General features: G+C 39.5%; 3 protein-coding genes across 3 annotated transcripts; 1 reads left to right on the top strand and 2 right to left on the bottom strand.

Moving 5' to 3' along the window:
• Positions 1–61: 61 nt before the first annotated feature.
• cep41 (centrosomal protein 41) lies at positions 62–6169 on the top strand. The gene is made up of 11 exons (XM_077210714.1): positions 62–218; positions 676–739; positions 829–876; positions 1681–1742; positions 2155–2221; positions 3031–3181; positions 3501–3670; positions 3759–3826; positions 4329–4443; positions 4643–4858; positions 5026–6169. The coding sequence occupies exons 1-11, from the start codon at positions 186–188 to the stop codon at positions 5154–5156; spliced, it is 1125 nt and encodes a 374-aa protein (XP_077066829.1). The 5' UTR covers positions 62–185; the 3' UTR covers positions 5157–6169.
• An 863-nt stretch (positions 6170–7032) lies between these two features.
• On the bottom strand, positions 7033–10100 carry LOC143720838 (carboxypeptidase A1-like). Its single transcript, XM_077210712.1, has 11 exons — positions 9960–10100; positions 9651–9729; positions 9264–9398; positions 9078–9176; positions 8776–8874; positions 8371–8469; positions 8180–8290; positions 7980–8070; positions 7658–7857; positions 7490–7574; positions 7033–7404 (listed from the first exon to the last, which is right to left on the bottom strand). The coding sequence occupies exons 1-11, from the start codon at positions 10049–10051 to the stop codon at positions 7217–7219; spliced, it is 1278 nt and encodes a 425-aa protein (XP_077066827.1). The 5' UTR covers positions 10052–10100; the 3' UTR covers positions 7033–7216.
• Positions 10101–16058: 5958 nt separating this feature from the next.
• Positions 16059–20581, bottom strand: LOC143720833 (carboxypeptidase A1-like). The gene is made up of 11 exons (XM_077210701.1): positions 20477–20581; positions 20168–20246; positions 18649–18783; positions 18464–18562; positions 18161–18259; positions 17530–17628; positions 17339–17449; positions 17132–17222; positions 16551–16750; positions 16388–16472; positions 16059–16311 (listed from the first exon to the last, which is right to left on the bottom strand). Exons 1-11 carry the CDS (start codon positions 20566–20568, stop codon positions 16124–16126), a joined length of 1278 nt encoding a protein of 425 aa, XP_077066816.1. The 5' UTR covers positions 20569–20581; the 3' UTR covers positions 16059–16123.
• Between the last annotated feature and the right edge of the window lie 1350 nt (positions 20582–21931).

Here is a 21931-nt window from a genome sequence, read left to right on the forward strand (position 1 = left end):
GCCGTTGCATAGCAACAGCCCCAAACGGTAAAGCAGTAGTACTAACATTGAGGTTATAAGAACTCCTTCACTGATTGGATAATCGATTCAACGGGCCAATCAGTGAAGACTTTGCTCAAAGAGGCAACGCTTTGAGTTTTGATTTTGGAAGCTAACGTTAGCCGCCGAACCTCAGCTACTGGAAGATGTCGGTCAAACGGGGGATTGGCGATTCAAAGGTCAGTGTTTTTATGTTTCTGCAAAGTGTCATTTGCAAAACGTATGTTGAAAGCTAGCTCAGGGAATGTTTTACATGGGAAGCAGGGGTTTAAAGGGAATCTGACACCGGCGCAGCTGCTCCTCCGTTGCCATAACTTAACGTAACGTACCTGTCTGACCATCAACACCAGTCCACTGCTGATGCTTTCATCTTGTATTATTTTCTACCAGTGCTAATCAATAAACAAACCATTTATATATACTAATGGATGTTATTGGAGCTTACAGTGGCTTTTATATTCACTGTGTAAACTCAACGTTTGTTTCATACACATAATTTTCTCCGAATGTGATGAGCCACTGCCAGTGTTTAACCAACGTTAAACAATTACATTGATCCCAAAAACAATTATTTCAGAATAATTAGTTACACGATGACAGTTTGTTTTATTGACATGGATGCTTATTTCCCCCTAGTATTTAAAGAAGAGGATTCCACAGAACCCCAAATATCAACATGTAAAAACACGACTTGATACAGGTATCCACCTTTTGGTGACTAACATTTTGAATTTTCATTGCATACGTTATATGACTAAATGTGTAATTACTAACCCTTTTATTTTCTAGGCTTCAGCCTGACAAAATATATGGAGAGACTAGAGGAGGCCAGGAAAAGTAAGTTCAGAATATTATAAATCCATATTATTAAAAAAAAATTAACATCTCAAAATGTCATGGTGCATTTAATTCAGAAGGGTTATTCTAACTAATAGTTTTTTACAACACCTAACAAATCGGATACATTCAAGCACATCACAGTGGTCAAACAAAACTAGTGTGTATTTACAATAAAAATATACAAAACAGTGCAGAATGGCACAGTAATGCATCTTTTGTGAACAGCTCCTTAATGACTTGTTTCGGCTGTTTTGTCTCCAAATGCACTTGTCCTACTTATATTTACTCACCTGATGAGGAGAGAAAGTCTGCTTTGTCCATATTGGTCATCTTGTTACAGGTTCCCTCTGATTTCTCAAGGATAAGCAATTCTTGCTCCTCCTTTTGGATGCATGAGCAATGGATGGTTATTGTACTGTAGATTACAGTAATTCTTCTGTCAAGATTGTCTGTAGTGAAACCGAGATGCATAACCTCATCCAGTGGTGTCACTTGGCATCTTACAGTGGGTTTGGTGGTGAGGCTGGACTTTGGAGTTCTTGCCAGTGATAAAAAGAGAAGCTGGCAGGGCTCGTCTCAGTTTGTAGCAGCAATTGGCTTTTTAAAGTCAAGTTTAGTGAGTTTAATCTGTATCAAAATGGAGTTTGATATTTTGGGTGTGAATTTAAATGATGTGTCTTTAAATGAAGATGAATTGACAAATGGTAACATTCAGGATCCAGGTAAAATGCATCAGAATTGTTTTTGTGCAGCAGCTCTGCGTTATTTGAAATGCATGTTTATTATATATATTTTTTCCAGACTACAGATATAGGAAGGATGAGCTATTTAAGAGACTGAAAGTGTCTACATTTGCTCAGCTGGTAAGTGAAAAAGAAATTACATAAAACATATGGTTTACTTTCAGTTTTAATACAGTAAAAACATTTTTAGAAATATTATTACAATTTAAAATTACTATTTTCTATTTTAATATAATTTAAAATGTAATTTATTTCTGTGATGGCAAAGCTGAATTTTCAGCATCACTCTAGTCTTTAGTGTCACTTGATCCTTCAGAAACCATTCTAATATACCGATTTGCTAATCAAGAGACATTTCTTTGTATTATGATTATTAACAATGTTGAAAAAAGTTGTGCCTCTTTGCAAGAAGAAAGTTCAAAAGAACAGCATTTATTTTCAAAAAATTTATGATGATATAAATGTCTTTACTAACACTTATTAATTGTATGTATTGTGTGTGTGTGTAATCGTTTATTTTTATTTTTTTCAGGTAATCCAAGTTGCTTCGGTGTCCGATCAGAATGACAACATTAAAGATGAAATGCCTGGATTAGATGGTAGTTTCGTTTCTCTTTTAAGTTACTCTTTGTTCTCATTAGTAGTTTTCACTAACAATTATTACGAATTAACACCCTAGCAACCGCATAGCAACATATTAACTACAACTCAGGCCACTTTAATACGAAGCCCCTAAGGGGACATGGTGATGGAAAACATGAAATGGGAGGGGAAAAAATTATATTGCAATGACTTTGCGTTTGCTTTCAAATCTTTTGCGCTCACCTGAGAAACATTACATCCGCTTGTTTCTTTTGCATGAGCCTGCAAACCTGCAGATGTAAACAATTTAAGTTGGGAAACTATTTTAATGCTTTTTTGAGCGAATGCTCAGGGCAACGCAAAATTTGTGCAAGCGAACGCAAAGTTCCTCGAGGAATGCAAAAGTTGTTCGCACAAATGCTAAGTTCCTTGGGGAACGCAAAAATTTGTGCAAGTAAACACAAAGTTCCTCTGGGAATACAAAAGTTGTGCACGCAAATGCAAAGTTCCTCGAGGAACGCAAAAGTTGTGCGCACAAATGATAAGTTCCTTGGGGAAAGCAATGTGCGCGCAAACGCAAAGTTTCTTTGTGGAATGCAAAATATTTGCAAGCAAACGTAAAGTTTCTTGGGGAAACAAAATAATAAAAGTAGCGTGAGTGAATGTGAATTTTCTCGGGGAGTGCAAAAGTTTTGTGAGCTTTGCAAAGCAGTTTTCCCTACTATCTCATGTTGTTTCCCTTAGGGTCTCTGTACATTAGCAACCACATAGCAACGTCCTGACAACCGTTTTCATTAATTTTATTTTTTTGTATATATGGTTTCAGATGATATTTCAATATTCTCAGCGTCACCGGGGCTCGACGGTCTCTCCGATCAGATTAATGGCTCCCCAGAGCCGACACTTCTCAACTCACAGTGTATCAACAATGAGGAATCCGGCGACACTGGGTTTTCTCCTAGATCTACACTCCAAAGGTAGTCAAATCACTCTTGTGTTTGTGACACCTGTCCATGTCCTTAATTCAACCGGTCACATCACAATGTCATTTTATGCATCTAACTGATCCCCCCCCCCTCTAGCATTTCCTCTATTGTACACCCACAAGAGCTCTCATTGGCCAGGCTGCTTTCTCATGGCCCCAAGTGCCATTGACTCTGTTTGGGGACAGTCGATGCAATCGGACTCCGTCCTCAGAGACCCTGTGGGGGGGAACAATGAGATATAGCCTGTATCACTGAGCACCCCTGACTGTCCTCACTCGATGTAATCGAGAATCTCTGGGCTCATTCATAGTGTCATCAGTGGCGTGGGAGAAATGGATCTGGACAAGAACGGACAGAAGACCATCCGACTGTCTCCAGTGTCTACCTCCAACACCACCGAGTGCCCCTTACCTGACTGCCCGTATCTGTTGCTGGATGTGCGGGACAGAGAGCAGTATGACCAGTGCCATATTATCAGTGGTAGGAAACTTACCTGGAATACAGAATTTTGCTCAAAGCATGAAATGCATATTATAATGTTATTAAAAAAACTTTTTTTTGCTCACAGCTTATAGTTACCCCATAGCAACCTTATCAAGGACAATGAACCCATACACGAAAGAAGTCCTTGATTACGTATCCTTTTATTCTTGACATGTGAAAATGTTTGTTCTGTATTAAAACGTTTTGCAAACCTATAATGTGCATCTAATACACAGAAGCACAATAAATACATATTTTTAAATTTATAAATATATGAAAAATAAATATTTTTATTTTTATTTAATATATTTATTTATATTTATGTACACGTATGAAATGCACTATACTATTTTTTTTTTACTTTTAATATTTGTATTATTCATTCATTCATCGAAACTTTGATGTGCATCTATGAAATGCGCTATTATGTATAATACTTATAAGGGGGTCCTATGAATGAAGGAATAAATAATTTTATTTCATTCATGAACCATAAATAAATAATATAAAAAATATCAATTGTGCATTCATTCATAGGACCCCAGGATACCACTGGAAAAAGTCACTGTTTTTGTGCGATCAATAATTTCTGTCATTTCAAGTTCTTGTGTATGCGTGCCCATTCCTAGTTTTAAAATCTTTAACAGCTACACAGAAAAATGCATCGGGAAAGATCATAATTGTGTATGATGAAGATGAGAGGATAGCAAGTCAAGCGGCCACCACCATGTGCGAGAGAGGGTTTGAGAATCTCTTCATGTTGTCGGGGGGTAAGTCATCGTGACGACTGGAGACTGATAACAAACCTCAAAAACTTCTATGTACATTTTTCTACATAAATTATTTTCCCTTCTATGAGAAGTAAAATATTGTTATACATAGATCATTGGGGTCTCAATTATCTCCAAAGAATACACGTGGGTTAATCCTGTCAGTATTTCAGTATTCATCTTTTCCTTTCTCAACAAGGTTTAAAAGTGGTTGCTCAGAAGTTCCCTGAAGGAATGACAACAGGCTCCATTCCCATCTCCTGTCTGCCATCACCCACGGGACCTGGAGGTCGTAAGCGATCCGTGCCACAGCAGACGTCACAGGCAGCAGAAAAAAAGTGGAGGTTCACCTCAGAGGACCTCAGCAGAATCCAGCATTACCTAGAGGAGGTGTTCATACCCAGCGAGCCCGGCAGTGAGTCATCCATTTTAAAAATTATGAAATTAAGTAACCATTTTCACTGACCAAAAAAAAAAAAAAAACTCATCAATTACTCACCCTCATGTTGTTTTTATTTTATTCTGTGAGCCACATTTACAAATACTAATATATTACTATTTCCCCACACACACACATTTTAGGTCGTCTCAGCAGTAGATTGTCCACTAGCAGCGCTGGCTCCAAAGCATCTACAGTTCGGAGCAGTCGACAGGGCTCATCCATAGCAGGATCCGAAAGCGCCCGTTCACAGAGCAGTCGGCCTTGGAAATAACCTTCCGTTTCACTCTCGCCATTGTCGTCTTCACTTCAGTGCAAATAAAGCCTTTATATTTTACTTTTGCAGGATTCTTGTGAACATATGTGATGGACATTCTAAACTACTGGCCACATGCACATGGTTTAGTATTTAGAAGTTCACTGGAAGAAAGTGAACATTTTATTGGTCCTGGTAGTACACCCAAATGGCACTGTTTTATTATTTCAGTTTATACACATATCTTTGCACTTGCTGACTCAAAATCTAAACTACATTTTTAAAATCTGATTTGCGCAGTCATCAACTTGTTTGCATCAAGAACCATTTATACTATAATGATGGTACAAGATGTCTTTGGTTTGACATCTAGCTGTTTCAATGCATATGTAGGGTTCTTCTCTGTTACATAAGTAAGCAGGTCTTAGTGGAAGGACTCCACCTCTTGGTGGTCATTTTATTTGCTTTAGTTGTGCTGTGATATGATCTGTTCATTGAGCATGCTGTATGTTTACTTGCTCAGTTGACACAGTATGTGTGACGCATTCCTTTAGAAGAATTTAAGATGTGCTGGATGTTTTTTATGCCTTAAATCTATAGCTAATCTGTTCATTCAGTGCATTTATTTAAACGAATGATGCTTTCTGAACCAGTGAGGAAGATTTTCCTTCATCTGCATCTGCTCAACTGTGATTTGAATATTATGAAATGTAGATTTAATTGCTGGCATTAATGAAGTTGATGTTGCTGTGTGAATCTTTGCTTTGTCTGTTGCAGAGCATGATGAAGGAACTTAAAGTGCATTTATTGGAGTCAATGTTGGTGGAATGTCTACATGGAGTGGTAGAAAGAGCTTTGACTGGTTTGTTGGCCTTTGTTGTCTCTGCTGATTGACTGAATCAGTTATTCCTGTTCTTTCATAGACCTTGTTTTATTGACCAATTAATAATTTAATGTAATCTATATAATGAAAACTACCTGGTTTGTTCTTTTGTAATGAAAGTATGAATAAAGATCAATTTTATATTGTAGACCTAAGTGGTACCTAAATGACTTTCAAGGATACATTTATCATGTATGTTCAGAAATGGCTTGATCTAATGAGCTGTTTACATTATGACAATTATTTTTTTAGTCATTGTTCAAAAATTGTTCTTTATTACAAGTATAACTCCCTGTAATATTTGATTCTACTTGGTCAGTTGCAGTATTAATAAGGCAATGTAATGTTTCGTAATGTTCGCAGTTGTCCCTGACAATGCTCTAAATCAGACTGCTCGTAACTAACCAGCACAGCATTTAATAAAAAGTGATCAGTTGACTTAACTTAAAAAAAGTGAAGAAACCCGTTGCCTTAAAGGTATTCTGATTGAAAAAATTAAGTTATGTGGACTTAATTTAAAGGCAACAGGTTTCCTCACTTTTTTTAAGTTAAGTCAACTGATCACTTTTTACAGTGTGAAATGACTTCAGACTTAGTATTAATATTACTGTGATATTGCAGTTTGTGTGTGTTGTTGCTAAGCTGTATATTTTGTACATTGTAACAGACTATTATACAGTGGCCTAATATTTTCTAATATTCACTGTCGTCCTTGGCTTGCAACGCTGTATATCAGACCTCTTTTAACTAACCGGCGCAACTATGGCAAGCTGCTTTTACTTTTAATCATTCCTAGGATATGAATTTCTGATATCAAGAATTCAATTATCAGTAGTTAAAATGATAATTCTAATCGTTAAAATCAGGAATTACATTTCCAATAATAAAAACGTGAATTCTTGATATCTTCAATGACGTTATCACTCACAGAAATACGAATTCTTGACATCAAAAAATTTCTTACAGATAAGATTATAATTCACTTTCCACTCAAATCAATATTTCATGTCCATAGCTTTATTAATTTGTCAAGAAGCAATTTAATAAGATGGATCATCTACAATCTGATAGTCATTGTCGCAAAATAAACCCCTTTTTTGCCATAATGACCAGCTGACTGTACATTATCCCTTACTTTATGCGTACACTTACAAACCTATGCACTTTGACTCATCACAAAAATACTGTTGTACGTTTAATATGGATTATTCTTGGTGTGCTCCATGATAGCCATCAGGGCCAGCCAGGTCTCCTCAGCAGTCGGGATGATCTGATTGGCTGGCAGGATGAAACCATAGCGGCCAGTGTCTCTCAGCTCAAAGGTGTAGGAGTACTTGATGCCCTGATCGTAAGTCCAGTCAGTAGTGACTCCATCGGCTTGGTCTGAGAGCAAAGAGATTGTTAGCAATGGATATATAGTCATTATGATATTAGATTAGAGCTTTAGGTTCACTGGAAATTTACTTACAGATGGTAGTAATCATGCTGCCAAATGTGTATGCAGTGTTATACAAAGACTTAAGTTCAGTGATGGCCTTTCTTGCAAGTTCATGCTGAAGGAACAATGCAGAATTGAATTGAACAGATCGAATATATTAAAAGCATCAAAATCAGCATGTTTCTGTGACATACATACCAGTTCAGCCTGGTCTTTGGCAGGAGTCGCTGTGTATCCATGTGGGTATAGGAGCATCTGGGAATAGCTGTGAATGGACAAAAAGGCCTTGAGGTTGCCGTGAGATTTCACAAAGTCCACAATGGCCTTGATTTCTGGCTCAGAATGAGCACTGGGTCCATGATAGGTCTGAGAGCACGGGTTACTGCTGGCACCAGGACCTATAGATGAAAAACCGTATATTTAGTATAATATAGTTGAAACAATAGTATAAATAGTATTTACATAGTTGAATATATAAATCAATCAGAATCAATATCCCAAACTTAATGCTAAATCTCACCACCAAAGCCAGTGTTCCAGTTTCTGTTGGGATCAACTCCAACACAGCTGGAGCCAGGGTTCGGCTTTCTGGTTTTACGCCACATGCGGTCCTTAAACAATCAACCAATTGGATTCCACAAGAAAGAGCGCAAATTTCATTAAAATAGTTGTTCTGTTAAACCGAATGTGCATGTAATGTCTTCCAGGCATCAAACTCACACTGCTGTGGGTGTAAGCTAAACCATCGGGGTTTGTGACTATCTCCAAGAAGATATCATACTTGTTAAGGATGTCTGTGAGGACGGGGTCACGTCCGTAGTCAGTCACGATCTACTCAACAAAAAATACACAGGTATAAATCTTTCATTCATTTATGTTGTCGTAGATTGTATTTCAGAATTTCAGATGACCTTCTTGGCAAACCAGATTCCGCTGGCCTGGGTGATCCATTCTCTGGAGTGGATGCCAGTGTCAATCCAGATACCAGGACGGTTCGCTCCAGTGCTGAACTGAGTGACAGGATATTAGTCATAATGAACAAATGGAAATATTATTTATCCTGACATTTATATTACTTATGGTGCATGCATCCCAATTAATAAAAATGTACATTATACACCACATTGGAAATTGTAAAGCATGCATTTTTCTGCAAGTAGTATAGCAGTGAAATAAAATTGCATCTTGATACCACCTTATTAGCATCTAGCTAATACTGTTATACTAAAAATCATTACTGGAATCATAGTATTATGATAGTAAAATAAGCATAAAGAATATCATAAGATTGTTATTGATTGTGAGTCTTGACCAACCTTCAGGACGTTCAAGGGGCGGCTCTCATAGCTCTGACCAATCACAATTTTGCTGACAATACTGTTTTCTGCCACAAGCATGTCCATGAAAGAGTAAATCTACAAACATTACGGTGAAGGTCAAATGCATGGATGTATGTAAAGCTAGGTTCTGTACGCTTATACACAAAAATTTAACTGAAGTCATAAACACATTTGATACAAACAATTTTAAAGTACAATAAAACATAGTTTCTTTGAAAAAGCTGATGTTGAAAGTTAAATGTCTTGTAAAGCTATTGAGTTAAAGTTGCACCACTCACAGAGTTCAGGTCATGGTAGGTAGTGTAGACAAAATCATCGGTACTTCTCGGGAAGGAGCGATATTTCACCATCTCACGCTCTTCATCATCCAGCAATTCCTTATGTTACAGAAAGCCATCAAAAAAGTAAGGATTTTTCAACTTTTTGCTTGTTAGTTTTCGACCACAGCTTTGAAATAGTCCCACCTGAACATTCTCAATCATGACATTATACTGGATCTGATTGTATGCCAGGAATGCCCTGACAGCTTGGAGGCTGTGAAAGGGGACATGAACATCCACAGGCAGGGACTCATGAACGGGCTCCATCCAGAAGTCCAGCTGAACACAGAAGAAAATATAGCATAATAGAGTAATTTATATTACATTAAAATATGAGTATAATATAAACTATATAATTGTAATAAACATTACATTGTGCTGTCAAACCGATTAATCACATCTAAAAAAAGTTTGAAAATATATGTGTGTGTGTGTGTATATATATATATATATATTTATACACACACACATCACCTTTATCCCAACAAATCTGAAACAATAAAATTATCTATGGGCTTCACAAACACTTACCCCGAGTGTCTGTTCAGGAAGTTCCTTCAGGAGAGAAATCTGGTCTGCATCTTTTGCAGTGATCCGAAGAACCTGGTCTCTGTAGAAACATTTATACAATTTCTTTAGCGTCAATATTCTGAATAATGAGTATAGTATTTTGCATGTTTTAGATAACAGAAACTGGCACATGAAGAAGTCAGAGTTTGTTTCTCTGTACTTCAGCTGTCGGTCTATCATAGGACAATATGTTAACACGTTTATTTATTAGCTGGGAATTTGACAGCATAAAGTAAGAGATAGACTACTTGGAGACACAAGAGAACTCACCCCTCAAAAGTCACTTTGCCAAATACGGCCACAAAAAGAGCAGTTAAAACCAGTAACCCCTTCATCTTGCTGCTTGAAGTAGAGTTTCTCATAGTAAGCAACCCCTTTATATAGGCTTACTATCATGGTGGTGATTATGACTGGATTCGAGGAGCTAACAGGGTCAGGGCTCGGACAAACCTGCTGCTTTGGTTCTCACAACCTTATAAAACACTGATGATGGAGTTTAAAAGGGTTGAGAACATTGCATCTGTTTTCTCTCCTGTTTCTTAATATAGCAACTTAGGGTTTATTGACAAATAACCAAGTTGCTGTACTTATTTGACCATTGAAGTCCATGGTTTACTGTCAAATGAGGAGGTAAACTGGATATTCAGACTATTGTCACTACAGTTCATATTTTTTGATAATGTCCATGTGTTATTAATCCTTTTATGCAAACCTACTGATTTGTTTTCTGTGATGTCTTTGAGGTTGTTTTGCGAATATTGCTGATGTAATATTTTGTAGAAAGGATGAGAGTGAAGTGATCCTTTTGTCTTTTGTCCTTCAGTCAGAATGGATTTGAAATCATAAACAAATAAGTAAGGTTTTTTTTTAGGCGAGGCCAGTGAAAATGTTGATAGGGTGAACACTGAATAAGTTGACTGATAAAGAGCAAAAGTCTAGGTGTGTCCATAAAAAAGAAATTAAATTCATTTTTATATCAAATTTCCCTGTTAAATTTCTCTTTTAAATCATTCATATATTTATTTTCATTTTTTGTTACATTTTAGCCTTTTTGCATTACAGAAATTCCCCCTTTGCTTGTGAATTGAGCTGTTGTTTAATAACATAATAATCAAAACAAAAGCAGTTGAAAAAAGCAGTTGAAGGATAAAGTGAATAATTCAAGTATTTATCTGACTCCAATATAATTTATCTGACCAAGTTGTTGTTATTTAACCTCTTATTCTTTAAAGGTAAAAGTCTTTCTTAGAACTGATAGGGAAACATAGGATTTAACTTGAACGTTAAGATAGCGTCTAGGTTACAAATGTAACCCCCTGACAGCGACTGACGAATTGGTATCTCATCTGAGAGTCCAATCACCTACAAGTGGTAACAGAACAAGCCAATGCACATTGACGAGTGAGATTTGCATCACAAGCCAATCCCTGCTTCTGTGTATATAAGGCAGCATGCAAAGCCTCACATTAAGTTGTCCGCTGAGGAGCCAAGACATTGTCCCGGTCGTACCAGCAGAGGCACCGGAGTTGTGGCGATAAGATGTAGAAGAACGTCCTTCTCTAAACGGGGCTTACATTAGTTACCTAGACGTTCCCTATCAGTCAGTCACGTTCGACATCACATTAGAACGACTGGCGATATGGGATTCCCATGGAAGACGCCACAACTGCTGCCCCTTCCAGTGCCCAGAGTAAGCTGCTTGGTCTTCCCGCACCTGTTGAGGCGGAGAAGGTACAGGGCTCTGCACAGACAATGTCAATCACTGATGTTCCATTTAAGCCCGTACAGTGAAATTATTGGATAACACTATGAAAGCGTGCCTAATCCAACTGCAAAGGGACGCTACGTAGACCTCATCCTACCTGTAGGGAGGTAACATGTGGAGTTACATTCATGGGCTGACCAACAGGGCAGTGCTACAAATGGAAGATCTCTGTGGTAGATCACCCCTTGTGCAGGGGTGGAGTCAATACCGTAACATAGATGGCAGAGTGGACTCAACCAAGGGAAAGACACAGGCTCGCCAACAGGGATGCCGTGAAATCGTGGAACCATGGAAGAATACACATATGGGATCACCTAAAGGGGAATTACAACATGTAGGCATCTAGTCTAGTACAGGGTCTGACCAACCAGGCATACACACAAGTACTAGACTTGAAGTCAGATGCCTCCGCCGCATTTGACTGCTGATGATGCTAGAGGACTCCCCCAGGGTTCACCAGCCGGGGAAATCACCTGAGGAGCTGAATAGGCGCTCATATCCCATCCTCAGAAGGGAATGGCACAGCAAGCGAGACAGAGTTAAACTTCTCTCATATTACCTGTTTGTACCCAACACACGGGATGACACCTGCTCAACTTGGCTATTGTAGAATCTCGTGAATGTGTTAGATGTGTCACTTAGCCCGCAGCTCTACATATATCTGCCAGAGAGGCGCCATGCACCAAGACCCAAAAGGAAGCAACTCTCCGAGTCGAGTGAGCTCTCACCCGAGGGGGCACAGCTCGTCTTGTGATTGGTACTCCAAGACGATGGCATCCACTATCCAGTGGGCCAACCTCTGTTTGGAGACACCCTTTCCCTTCTACTGGCCACCATAGCAGACGAAGAGCTGTTCTGAGGTTCTGAAGCTCTGCGTGCGGTCCACGTACAAGCGCAAAGTGCGAACAGAACACAGCAAAGCAAAAGAGTCTGCCTCCTCCGGGGGCAGTACTTGCAAGTTCACCACCTGGTCCCTGAAAGGAGTGGTGGGAACTTTGGGCACGTATCCAGGCCGGGGTCTCAGGATGACGTCAGAGTTACAAAAGTACGGCTACAGATCGGTGTGATTTTCACTCGATGTGCGCCGTGGTGCCATGCCCGTCATGGGACCCAAATGTGAAGCCAATGCTGAAGCGGTCTCATATGAAGCAATCCGAGCAGCTTGACCACGGCTGTGGATTCCCTATGCCTCAGGAACCTCTGACACAGTTTCAGTGGAACTGCTGTCCTGCCCTTGAACAAATTCAAGCAGTTGAGCTGACTGGGCACACTTGTTCGTGAGTCGCGCTTTCATGTTGACAGAGTCTAACTCCGTACAAAGAAAAGAGATTCTCTGCACGGGGAGAGTTTTCTCTTTTCCCAGTTGACCCGAAGCCCCAAGCGGCTGAGGTGCCTGAGCACCAGGTCCCTATGTTCGCATAACTGATCCTGTGTCTGGGCCAGAATGAGCCAGTCTTCGAGATAGTTGAGGATGCGAATGTCCGCCTCCTTCAATGGATTAATGACAACCTCCGCTATCTTTATGAAAACGCGGGGCAACAGGGACAGCCCGAAGGGGATGATCTTGTACTGATATGGCCGCCCCTCGAACGCAAAGTGCAGAAACAGTCTGTGTTGAGGTAGGATAGAGTCATAAATGTATCCATCTTTCAGGTTGATCGCTGCAAACCAAGCTTGGTGGTGAACGCACGTAAGGATGCATTTCTGCGTCAGCATCTTGAACGGTAGCATGTGAAGGGTCCGATTAAAGATACGTGCAGATCTAAAATCTTCTGAAACCCACCGCCTATCTTGGGTACAATAAAGTATGGGCTGTAAAACCCTGACTTCATATCGGCTGGAGGGACCGGCTCTGTCACGTCCTTTGCCAATAGGACTGTGATCTCCGCATGCAGGACAGGAGCATTCTTGTCTGCCATTGAGGTAAACCGGATGCTGCTGATCCTGGGGGGCCGCCAGGCGAACTGAACTGCATAGCCGAGTCTGATCATCCGAATGACCCAGCGAGACAGGCTGGTAAGCGCTAGCCAGGTTTCCTGATACCTTGCAAGGTGGACCAGAGGGACAACAGACACGGCAGCACTGTGGAGCACACGGGCCCACCTCGGAATGTACAGGGTCCTGATTTGGGGGCCGTGAGTGTGGGGGCACACTTGCCTGGCTCCACAGTTCCTGCGAGGGAGAGGCTAGAGACGCATGAGAAGGCGATCTTCCTGCGGGGAGATCGACATTGTGGCCTGGGTGAAGGCAGCTGCTGTGGCCATGACGAGAACTTACAGGCCTTGGATTGGAGATGCTGATGTCTCCACCAAGTGGCAGCATTTTGCAGGCAGAACTACACGCTCCACCTAGGGGATCTCCATAGCTGTGTCCCAATGTGAAGGCTGCATCCTCTGAAGGCCGTATTTGAAGGCTGATTGGCCGCATTTGAAGGCTGATTGCGTCACAGCGGCGTGACAAAGGGTGTCCCAATTCAAAGGGTGCTACCTTCGAAGGTCTCATTTGAAGGACGATTGCGTCACCGCGGCGCGATGAATGCTGTCCCAATTAAATTCTCCTCCCTTCGAAAGCTGTATTTGAAGGACGGTTGCGTCATCGCAGCGCGACGAAGGCTACCCTGTTTCCAAAGCGACGCCAAATACACTCTTTGTTTCCCCGTGAAAGAAAGGATACATAAATGGATCCTTAGCGGCCTATACTACCCCATAAGTCATTGTGCGCCGGTGACGACAGCATTTTTATTTAAAAAATTGCCTAGCAACTGTGACAGCTACCTATGACGAGTGGGAGTAACATTTGAACTGCACTTTTTTTAATTTCAACTGGGTTTTATATTCAAATATGGTTGAAAACCTGTGTAAATATATTCACCATGGTCCATTTATGTACATAATAAAAAGAATACACTAGCCTACAAAATCGCATCAAGGTAAGATATAAGTGAATATTTGAACCTTATACCTTACAATATATATGCCTATGTTTGTTTTCTTTTCTTTCCATGTTTCAGTACATTATTTACGTAAGATAACACCCAATACTTGAACAGTTTAAAGTGTAATCCGGCAATTCAGGAGTCAGGCCTCTGAATTGGGATGCAGCAAACCAGCTCTGGCCATGGTCTTGGCTAAGCCAAAAATACATGACCTGGCGGCGCCGGGGTCGAAAAATCCTCACCATGTCCTCCAGTAAAATATAAAACATAAAAATGACAATAGCCAATTCTGGCTCCATAGCTGTTTACTCAATTATATCAAATTAATTATCAGGATGGCAGCTGTACACTCGCACCGTTGCTTGGCACCAGGAGCGGTAATCGGGAACACCTGGCTGCGCAATTAGGAAATCCTACGAAGGCTACATGGTGCGTCCTTCAAAGGACGCATAGGCTGTAACTTTCGAAGTCCCCAGCATTCGAAGGATGCAACCTTCACATTGGGACACAGCTTACGTACCCTTTGGCCGCCATCGAGGGTAGTGAGAGTGGGTGCATGACTCATCAACGAACGCCAGCTCATAGTGATTATGGCCCAGACACGTGAGGCAGAGATCGTGGCTGTCAGACGGGCCAGGAAACGACAGCATCCAGAAACACACAGGTGGAATGACATCTTTAAAAAGACGCAACTTCACACTTGTGTTCTCTCTTTTGGGGAAACTGCTCTTTAGATGTTAAAGCACCCAGGGAAACAGCCGCTGCACTTAACCGAGCAAACACCCGTGACCTCTGCTGGAATGCGCCATCACACCAACAAAACAACAGGTACAGGATCCTTCTTGTTCTGCTACTCTGGAACGATGATTGAAGAGCAGATTGAAACAATGTCCCCTCACAGCTTATTTTGAGTGTTTGCATGCTGCCTTATATACCCGGAACCGGGCAGTGGCTTGAAATGCAAATCTCAATCGCCAATGTGCATTGGCCTGTTTGGTTACTACTTGAAGGAGATTGGGCTCTCAGGTGAGCGTTAAACGCGAGCGTTAAACGTGACTGACTAATGGGGAACGAAAGTTACAATCACTTTATCTTTCAAAATTATCAGGTAAAAGGAAATAAGGAAAGAGTTCCACCAATATTGGCTCAAATATAGTCTGATTAAATACTCCACATATATTTGCTGACAGATTCATAAATCTGAAATGTGATTGGGCTCCTGTTGAAAATAAACGCCTGTTTCAAACTTTCGGATCCTTTGGAGGAATTTAAAGATCAGCAGGTAAATCTCAATGCCCATTTTACTCTTATATCACTAGTTTTTCTAGGATTTTTTTTTTTCCTGCTTCTTGTTCTCATTATTCTGAGTTATGGGTTTTTCAACACACAACAGGTATTATATTAAACTGTTAGAGTTTTTAAAGACGAACTTTAAGAGACCCTTACATGATGGTAAATACAGGCTAATCTAAATGTAAAAATAGAGGATATCAACATTAATTAAATATCCAATATTAACCAATACTGATAAATAAAATAAAAAACTCTAATAGCGGCTGATAAATTATATGGTACAGATATATCAGTGTCCAGAAGCTTTTCAGGGCTGAACAATGTATTATTTATATTTGATAATGTACATCTAAGCAACATCCATAAGATGGTGATTTTTATGTTGTTTTTATTAACACTCTTTTATTCACATCAACACACAAAATAAATATTGTTGTATGTTTAATATGGATTATTCTTGGTGTGCTCCATGATAGCCATCAGGGCCAGCCAGGTCTCCTCAGCAGTCGGGACGATCTGATTGGCTGGCAGGATGAAACCATAGCGACCAGTGTCTCTCAGCTCAAAGGTGTAGGAGTACTTGATGCCCTGATCGTAAGTCCAGTCAATAGTGCCTCCACTGGCTTGATCTGAGAACAAAACAGAGATTTTTAGCAGGGTAACCGTGACGCAAAACTAAAATTAAGTGACTTTTATTAAACTTACAGATGGTGGTAATGATGCTTCCATATCTGTAGCTAGTATTATACAATGACTGCAGCTCAGAGATGGCCTTTCTGGCGAGCTCATGCTGAAGAGACAATACAGAATTCTTATTAAATGTTGTCAAATATTAAATATCTAAAATAGTTTGTTTCCACATGCATACCAGTTCAGCCTGGTCCTTGGCAGGAGTACGCGTGTATCCGTATGGATACAGGAGCATCTGGGAATAGCTGTGGATGGACACAAAGGCCTTGAGGTTGCCGTGAGATTTCACAAAGTCTACAATGGCTTTGACCTCTGGCTCAGAATGAGCACTGGGTCCACGGTAAGTCTCAGTGCATGGGTTATTGCTGGATCCAGCACCTATAGATGAAAAACAGAGAATTACAAGAATGTATTACACACTCTTTAAATATTTACAGCCCCTTAAAATTTACAAGTAACACTTTATTTATGTAGTACACTTTAGACATAAACGCTAACTTAACAGTCTACTTATGCTCTAATGAGAGTTAGCTGACATGTAGTTGCAAAGTTACTTAGTAGAATGTCTAAATTGGATTATCGAAATAAAGTGTAACAAAGTTACATTTTAAGGTGGGTCTGCTTCATTGATCTACCAGCACCCGTCAATGTCAAAATAATTGAGATGTCCAATCAAATCAAAGAAGGCAGGCAGACCAAACCACCACCTGCCCCAAGACATGGGCCTTAAAGTAAACTTCAATGCTGAAAGCATCTCACCTCCAAAGCCAGCGTCCCAGTTTCTGTTGGGATCAACTCCAACACAGCTGGAGCCAGGGTTCGGCTTTCTGGTTTTACGCCACATGCGGTCCTTAAACAGCCAACCAACCAACCAATTGTATTCCACAAGAAAGAAGGCAAATTGCATGAGAATATTGTTCTGTTAAACCGAATGTGCATGTAATGTCTTTCAGGCATCAAACTCACTCTGCTGTGGGTGTAGGCGTAACCATCGGGGTTTGTGACTATCTCCAAGAAGATATCATACTTGTTAAGGATGTCGGTGAGGACGGGGTCACGTCCGTAGTCAGTCACGATCTACTCAGCAAAAAATACACAGGTATAAATCTTTCATTCATTTATGCTGTAGTAGATTGTATTTCAGAATTTCAGATGACCTTCTTGGCAAACCAGATTCCGCTGGCCTGGGTGACCCATTCTCTGGAGTGGATGCCAGTGTCAATCCAGATACCCGGACGGTTCGCTCCAGTGCTGAACTGAGTGACAGGATATTAGTCATAATGAACAACTGGAAATATCATTTATCCTAACATTTATATTACTTATGGTGCATGCATCCCAATTCTTTAATAAAAATGTACAGTATACACCACACTGGAAATTGTAAAGCATGCATTTTTCAGCAAGTAGTATAGCAGTGAAATAAAATTGCATCTTGATACAACCTTATTAGCATCTATAGCTAAAATTGTTATACTAAAAATTATTATTAGTTTACTGAAATCGTAGCATGGTCATAGGTTGTGTGCACTATTCGCCGATGAATGATGAAAATTCATACTTCATTGAGTCACTTCACATGAGATTTGGTATTTTCCAAAGTACTATTATCAGCATACTATGATTTGGGACACACTAATCTGTCATATAGATATAAGCAAATTGGGCTGAGATAACATATTTCCATCTCTATTAAATCCTGCCATACGTCATAACTCAAGTTTCCTAATAGTAAAATAAGCATAAAGAATATCATAAGATTGTTACTGATTGTGAGTCTTGACCAACCTTCAGGACGTTCAAGGGGCGGCTCTCATAGCTCTGACCAATCACAATTTTGCTGACAATACTGTTTTCTGCCACAAGCATGTCCATGAAAGAGTAAATCTACAAACATTACGGTGAAGGTCAAATGCATGGATGTATGTAAAGCTAGGTTCTGTACGCTTATACACAAAAAATGTAACTTAAATCATAAACACATTTGATACAAACAATTTTAAAGTACAATAAAACATAGTTTCTTTGAAAAAGCTGTTGTTGAAAGTTAAATGTCTTGTAAAGCTATTGAGTTAAAGTTGCACCACTCACAGAGTTCAGGTCATGGTAGGTAGTGTAGACAAAATCATCGGTACTTCTCGGGAAGGAGCGATATTTCACCATCTCACGCTCTTCATCATCCAGCAATTCCTTATGTTATAGAAAGCCATCAAATAAGTAAGGATTTTTCAACATTTTTGTTTGTTTTTTCGACCACAGCTTTGAAATAGTCCCACCTGAACATTCTCAATCATGACATTATACTGGATCTGATTGTATGCCAGGAACGCCCTGACAGCTTGGAGGCTGTGAAAGGGGACATGAACATCCACAGGCAGGGACTCATGAACGGGCTCCATCCAGAAGTCCAGCTGAACACAGAAGAAGATATAGGGTACTACATCATATCACATAATATGAGTATAATTTAAATCTATATAATAGTATATATATATATATATATATACATAGATATGCGATATGGCTGTATCAGCATGGCTGTGATTCGGCCATAGTGCCTTAGGTAATCACAGCGTGCTGCAATACAGCCGTATCACACTGCTACTCGTGTGATATTGCTGACTAACCACTGGGAGCTTAACTATGCTATTAAGTTAAAAAAGGAGTTAATTATTGAACTAATTGTAACCTATTTTATCTGGTAGCATATGGCCTACCAATAAGTGGTGGTAATTGCCTTTGTCCTTCGCCATCATCTGCTTCTTAACTAGGCCTTGTTCAAATAAATTTGACCAACGTTCCACTTTATTTTTTTCTATTTTTTTTTCAATCAATGATTGATATTTATATTTGATTCCAGCAGGGCTTGACATTAACTTTAACATTGACTTTTATGCTCACCACTGTGGCTAGTGGTTTTCCAAAGTCACTGAGCATTTTCACTGGCCACAATTTTGAGATTGATACTGTGATGGATTTTGTAATTAATCATAACTAACATTTATTTTTCTTGCATCAAATTATAGGGAAATTATGTAATGTTTCATGTCATTTTTGCCATATTCCTAGCCTATAAAAACTGTTGTGTTCCTTTTAATGGTGGGATTCTATCTGAAAATTGTCTGAGATCCTTCGGCCGTGATGTATTCTGGGGGGGGGGATTGTTCTGAGAAATGCTTGAGATCCTCCGGTTGGGATTATAGCATATTCAAAGGCATTGTCTGAAGTCTGACAGTTATTATTGCTGCGCAGCAAGTTAGATAGGGGAACAAGTTAGGGATTGCGAACTTGAAGCCAGTTGTCGACTGTAGACGCATTAAGTGTCGACTGTAGACACTTGGGTGTCGATTGTAGACGCCCCAGGTAAATTTATTTATTAATTGTCGACATAACACTAGCCAAAGGATGATGGGGAAAATGGATGCTATGTTAAATAGGTAGGCTATAACGTGTTAATTTGACAGCCCTAATACAAACTTTTATGTATACCGGTATGTGATTAATCGAATTCACAGCATTTATACAGTATATAATGTTACTGAAATTAATAACAATAAAAGCTAATATTGATGATAGTGTAAGTGGCACAATAAAATGTATATTTATAATAATATATAATAAATATTAATATCGTATATTAATAATAATTTATAATATATTAATATAAACTTAAACTATCATTTAGCAGATAATGCTATTCAAACAATGCTGCTCAGATACAAATCTAAGTACAGTCACCGTTATCCCAACAAATCTGAAACAATCAAATGATCTATGGCCTTCACAAACACTTACCCCGAGTGTCTGTTCAGGAAGTTCCTTCAGGAGAGAAATCTGCTCTGCATCTTTTGCAGTGATCCGAAGAACCTGGTCTCTGTAGAAACATTTATACAATTTCTTTAGCTTCAATATTCTGAATATTGAGTATAGTATTTTGCATGTTTTCGACAACAGAAACTGGCACATAAGGAAGTCAGAGTTTGTTTCTCTGTACTTCAGCTTTCGGTAAATCATAGGACAATATGTTAACACGTTTATTTATTAGCCGGGAATTTGACAGCATAAAGTAAGAGATAGACTACTTGGAGACAAAAGAGAACTCACCCCTCAAAAGTCACTTTGCCAAATACGGCCACAAAAAGAGCAGTTAAAACCAGTAACCCCTTCATCTTGCTGCATGAAGTAGAGTTTCTCATAGTAAGCAACCCCTTTATAGTCCTACTATCATGGTGGTGATTATGACTGGATTCGAGGAGCTAACAGGGTCAGGGCTCAGACAAACCTGCTGCTTTGGTTCTCACAACCTTATAAAACACTGATGATGGAGTTTAAAGGATGAGAACATTGCATCTGTTTTCTCTCCTGTTTCTAAATATAGCAAGTCAGGGTTTATTGATAAGAAACCAAGTTGCTGTATTTTTCCATGGTCCATGGTTCACTGTCAAATGAGGAGGTAAACTGGAAATTCAGTCACTGCAGTTCATATTTTACGACAATCTACATATTTGTATGTCTTTTATGCAAACCTACTCATTTGTTTTCTGTGATATTTTGATGTTGTTTTACGAATATTGCTGATGTAAGTGTAAGCCTGTCTAGATCGGTCCAAAGGCGGCATCCGATAGATCGGGTGAAGGTCTCTGCGTGTTACTGTCTTTCCGTGTGGCAAAGTAATTTAATTCCGTTTAAGCTTTTATCTGACTCCATTTTAACACAACCTCGAATTTAGGTTAGATTGCCAATTGGTTATTGGTCAATTATAGTTTAGCAATACATTTGATTGTTCTATTTAACTCTTTACTTATATTTACCAGTTCATATTAGGAAGCTATGTCGCTCAGAGGTCCTCACGCGCCAGCTTCGGTCACCAAACAGAGGTAATCGCTATACACCTGAGATCGGTCGCATTCATGCCTACACAATCAAAGATACTTTGGTATAGCCCCTGTGATTGCATACACTTGAAATTAAAGCAACGTTTACTTCAGAAGAGGTATGGCCACTACTACAGATATAAGTCAACCAACTTTACTTGTCTTATATTAGCTTTGGATTGGCCATGCTGTGGTTTTCCACATACACTTATCTAAAGTAACATTAAATTAAAAAAGAGGTAGACACACCCAGATTTAGGTTGCTCAAGCAGCACTTTTGCTGCCCTAAACGGAAATTCACTCATTGTCTTTGCTAAACACGTACACTTCAATTAATGCCAGATATTAGTCGTCACTAATCTGACGCAAAACTTGGGGTAACATACGAATCATTTCTCCAGTCTTACTGTTTTGTAGAAATTATGAGAGTGACGTGATCATTGGAAGCATCAATCATGGGTTTGAAACGATTTTCTTTTTTTAAATGAAGTTTTTTGTGTATGTGTGTGTGTGTGTGTGTATGTGTGTGTGTGTGTGTGTGTGTGTGTGCGTGCGTGCGTGCGTGCGTGTGCGTGCGTGCGTGCGTGTGTGCGTGTGTGTGTGTGTGTGTGTGTGGTGAGGCCAGTTAAAGTGCTGATATGGTGAACACTGAATAAGCTGAACGATTAAGAGAAAAAGATTAGTG

Source organism: Siphateles boraxobius, unplaced genomic scaffold (assembly GCF_051911475.1).
Source record: "Siphateles boraxobius isolate OS27281-9 unplaced genomic scaffold, OSU_SipBor_1 65, whole genome shotgun sequence".
NCBI lineage: Eukaryota > Metazoa > Chordata > Actinopteri > Cypriniformes > Leuciscidae > Siphateles > Siphateles boraxobius.

Excerpts from the sequence above, each read along its gene's own strand:
- LOC143720838 (XM_077210712.1), bottom strand. The coding sequence starts at position 10,051 with ATGAGAAACTCTACTTCAAGCAGCAAGATGAAGGGGTTACTGGTTTTA. Across the intron at positions 9,399-9,650 it reads TTCCTGAACAGACACTCGGG|CTGGACTTCTGGATGGAGCC; the intron begins GTAAGTGTTTGT and ends TTCTGTGTTCAG. Across the intron at positions 8,875-9,077 it reads CCTACCATGACCTGAACTCT|ATTTACTCTTTCATGGACAT; the intron begins GTGAGTGGTGCA and ends TAATGTTTGTAG.
- cep41 (XM_077210714.1), top strand. The coding sequence starts at position 186 with ATGTCGGTCAAACGGGGGATTGGCGATTCAAAG. Across the intron at positions 877-1,680 it reads ACTAGAGGAGGCCAGGAAAA|ACTACAGATATAGGAAGGAT; the intron begins GTAAGTTCAGAA and ends TATTTTTTCCAG. Across the intron at positions 3,182-3,500 it reads CCTAGATCTACACTCCAAAG|TGTCATCAGTGGCGTGGGAG; the intron begins GTAGTCAAATCA and ends GCTCATTCATAG.
- LOC143720833 (XM_077210701.1), bottom strand. The coding sequence starts at position 20,568 with ATGAGAAACTCTACTTCATGCAGCAAGATGAAGGGGTTACTGGTTTTA. Across the intron at positions 20,247-20,476 it reads GGCAAAGTGACTTTTGAGGG|AGACCAGGTTCTTCGGATCA; the intron begins GTGAGTTCTCTT and ends ATGTTTCTACAG. Across the intron at positions 18,260-18,463 it reads CCTACCATGACCTGAACTCT|ATTTACTCTTTCATGGACAT; the intron begins GTGAGTGGTGCA and ends TAATGTTTGTAG.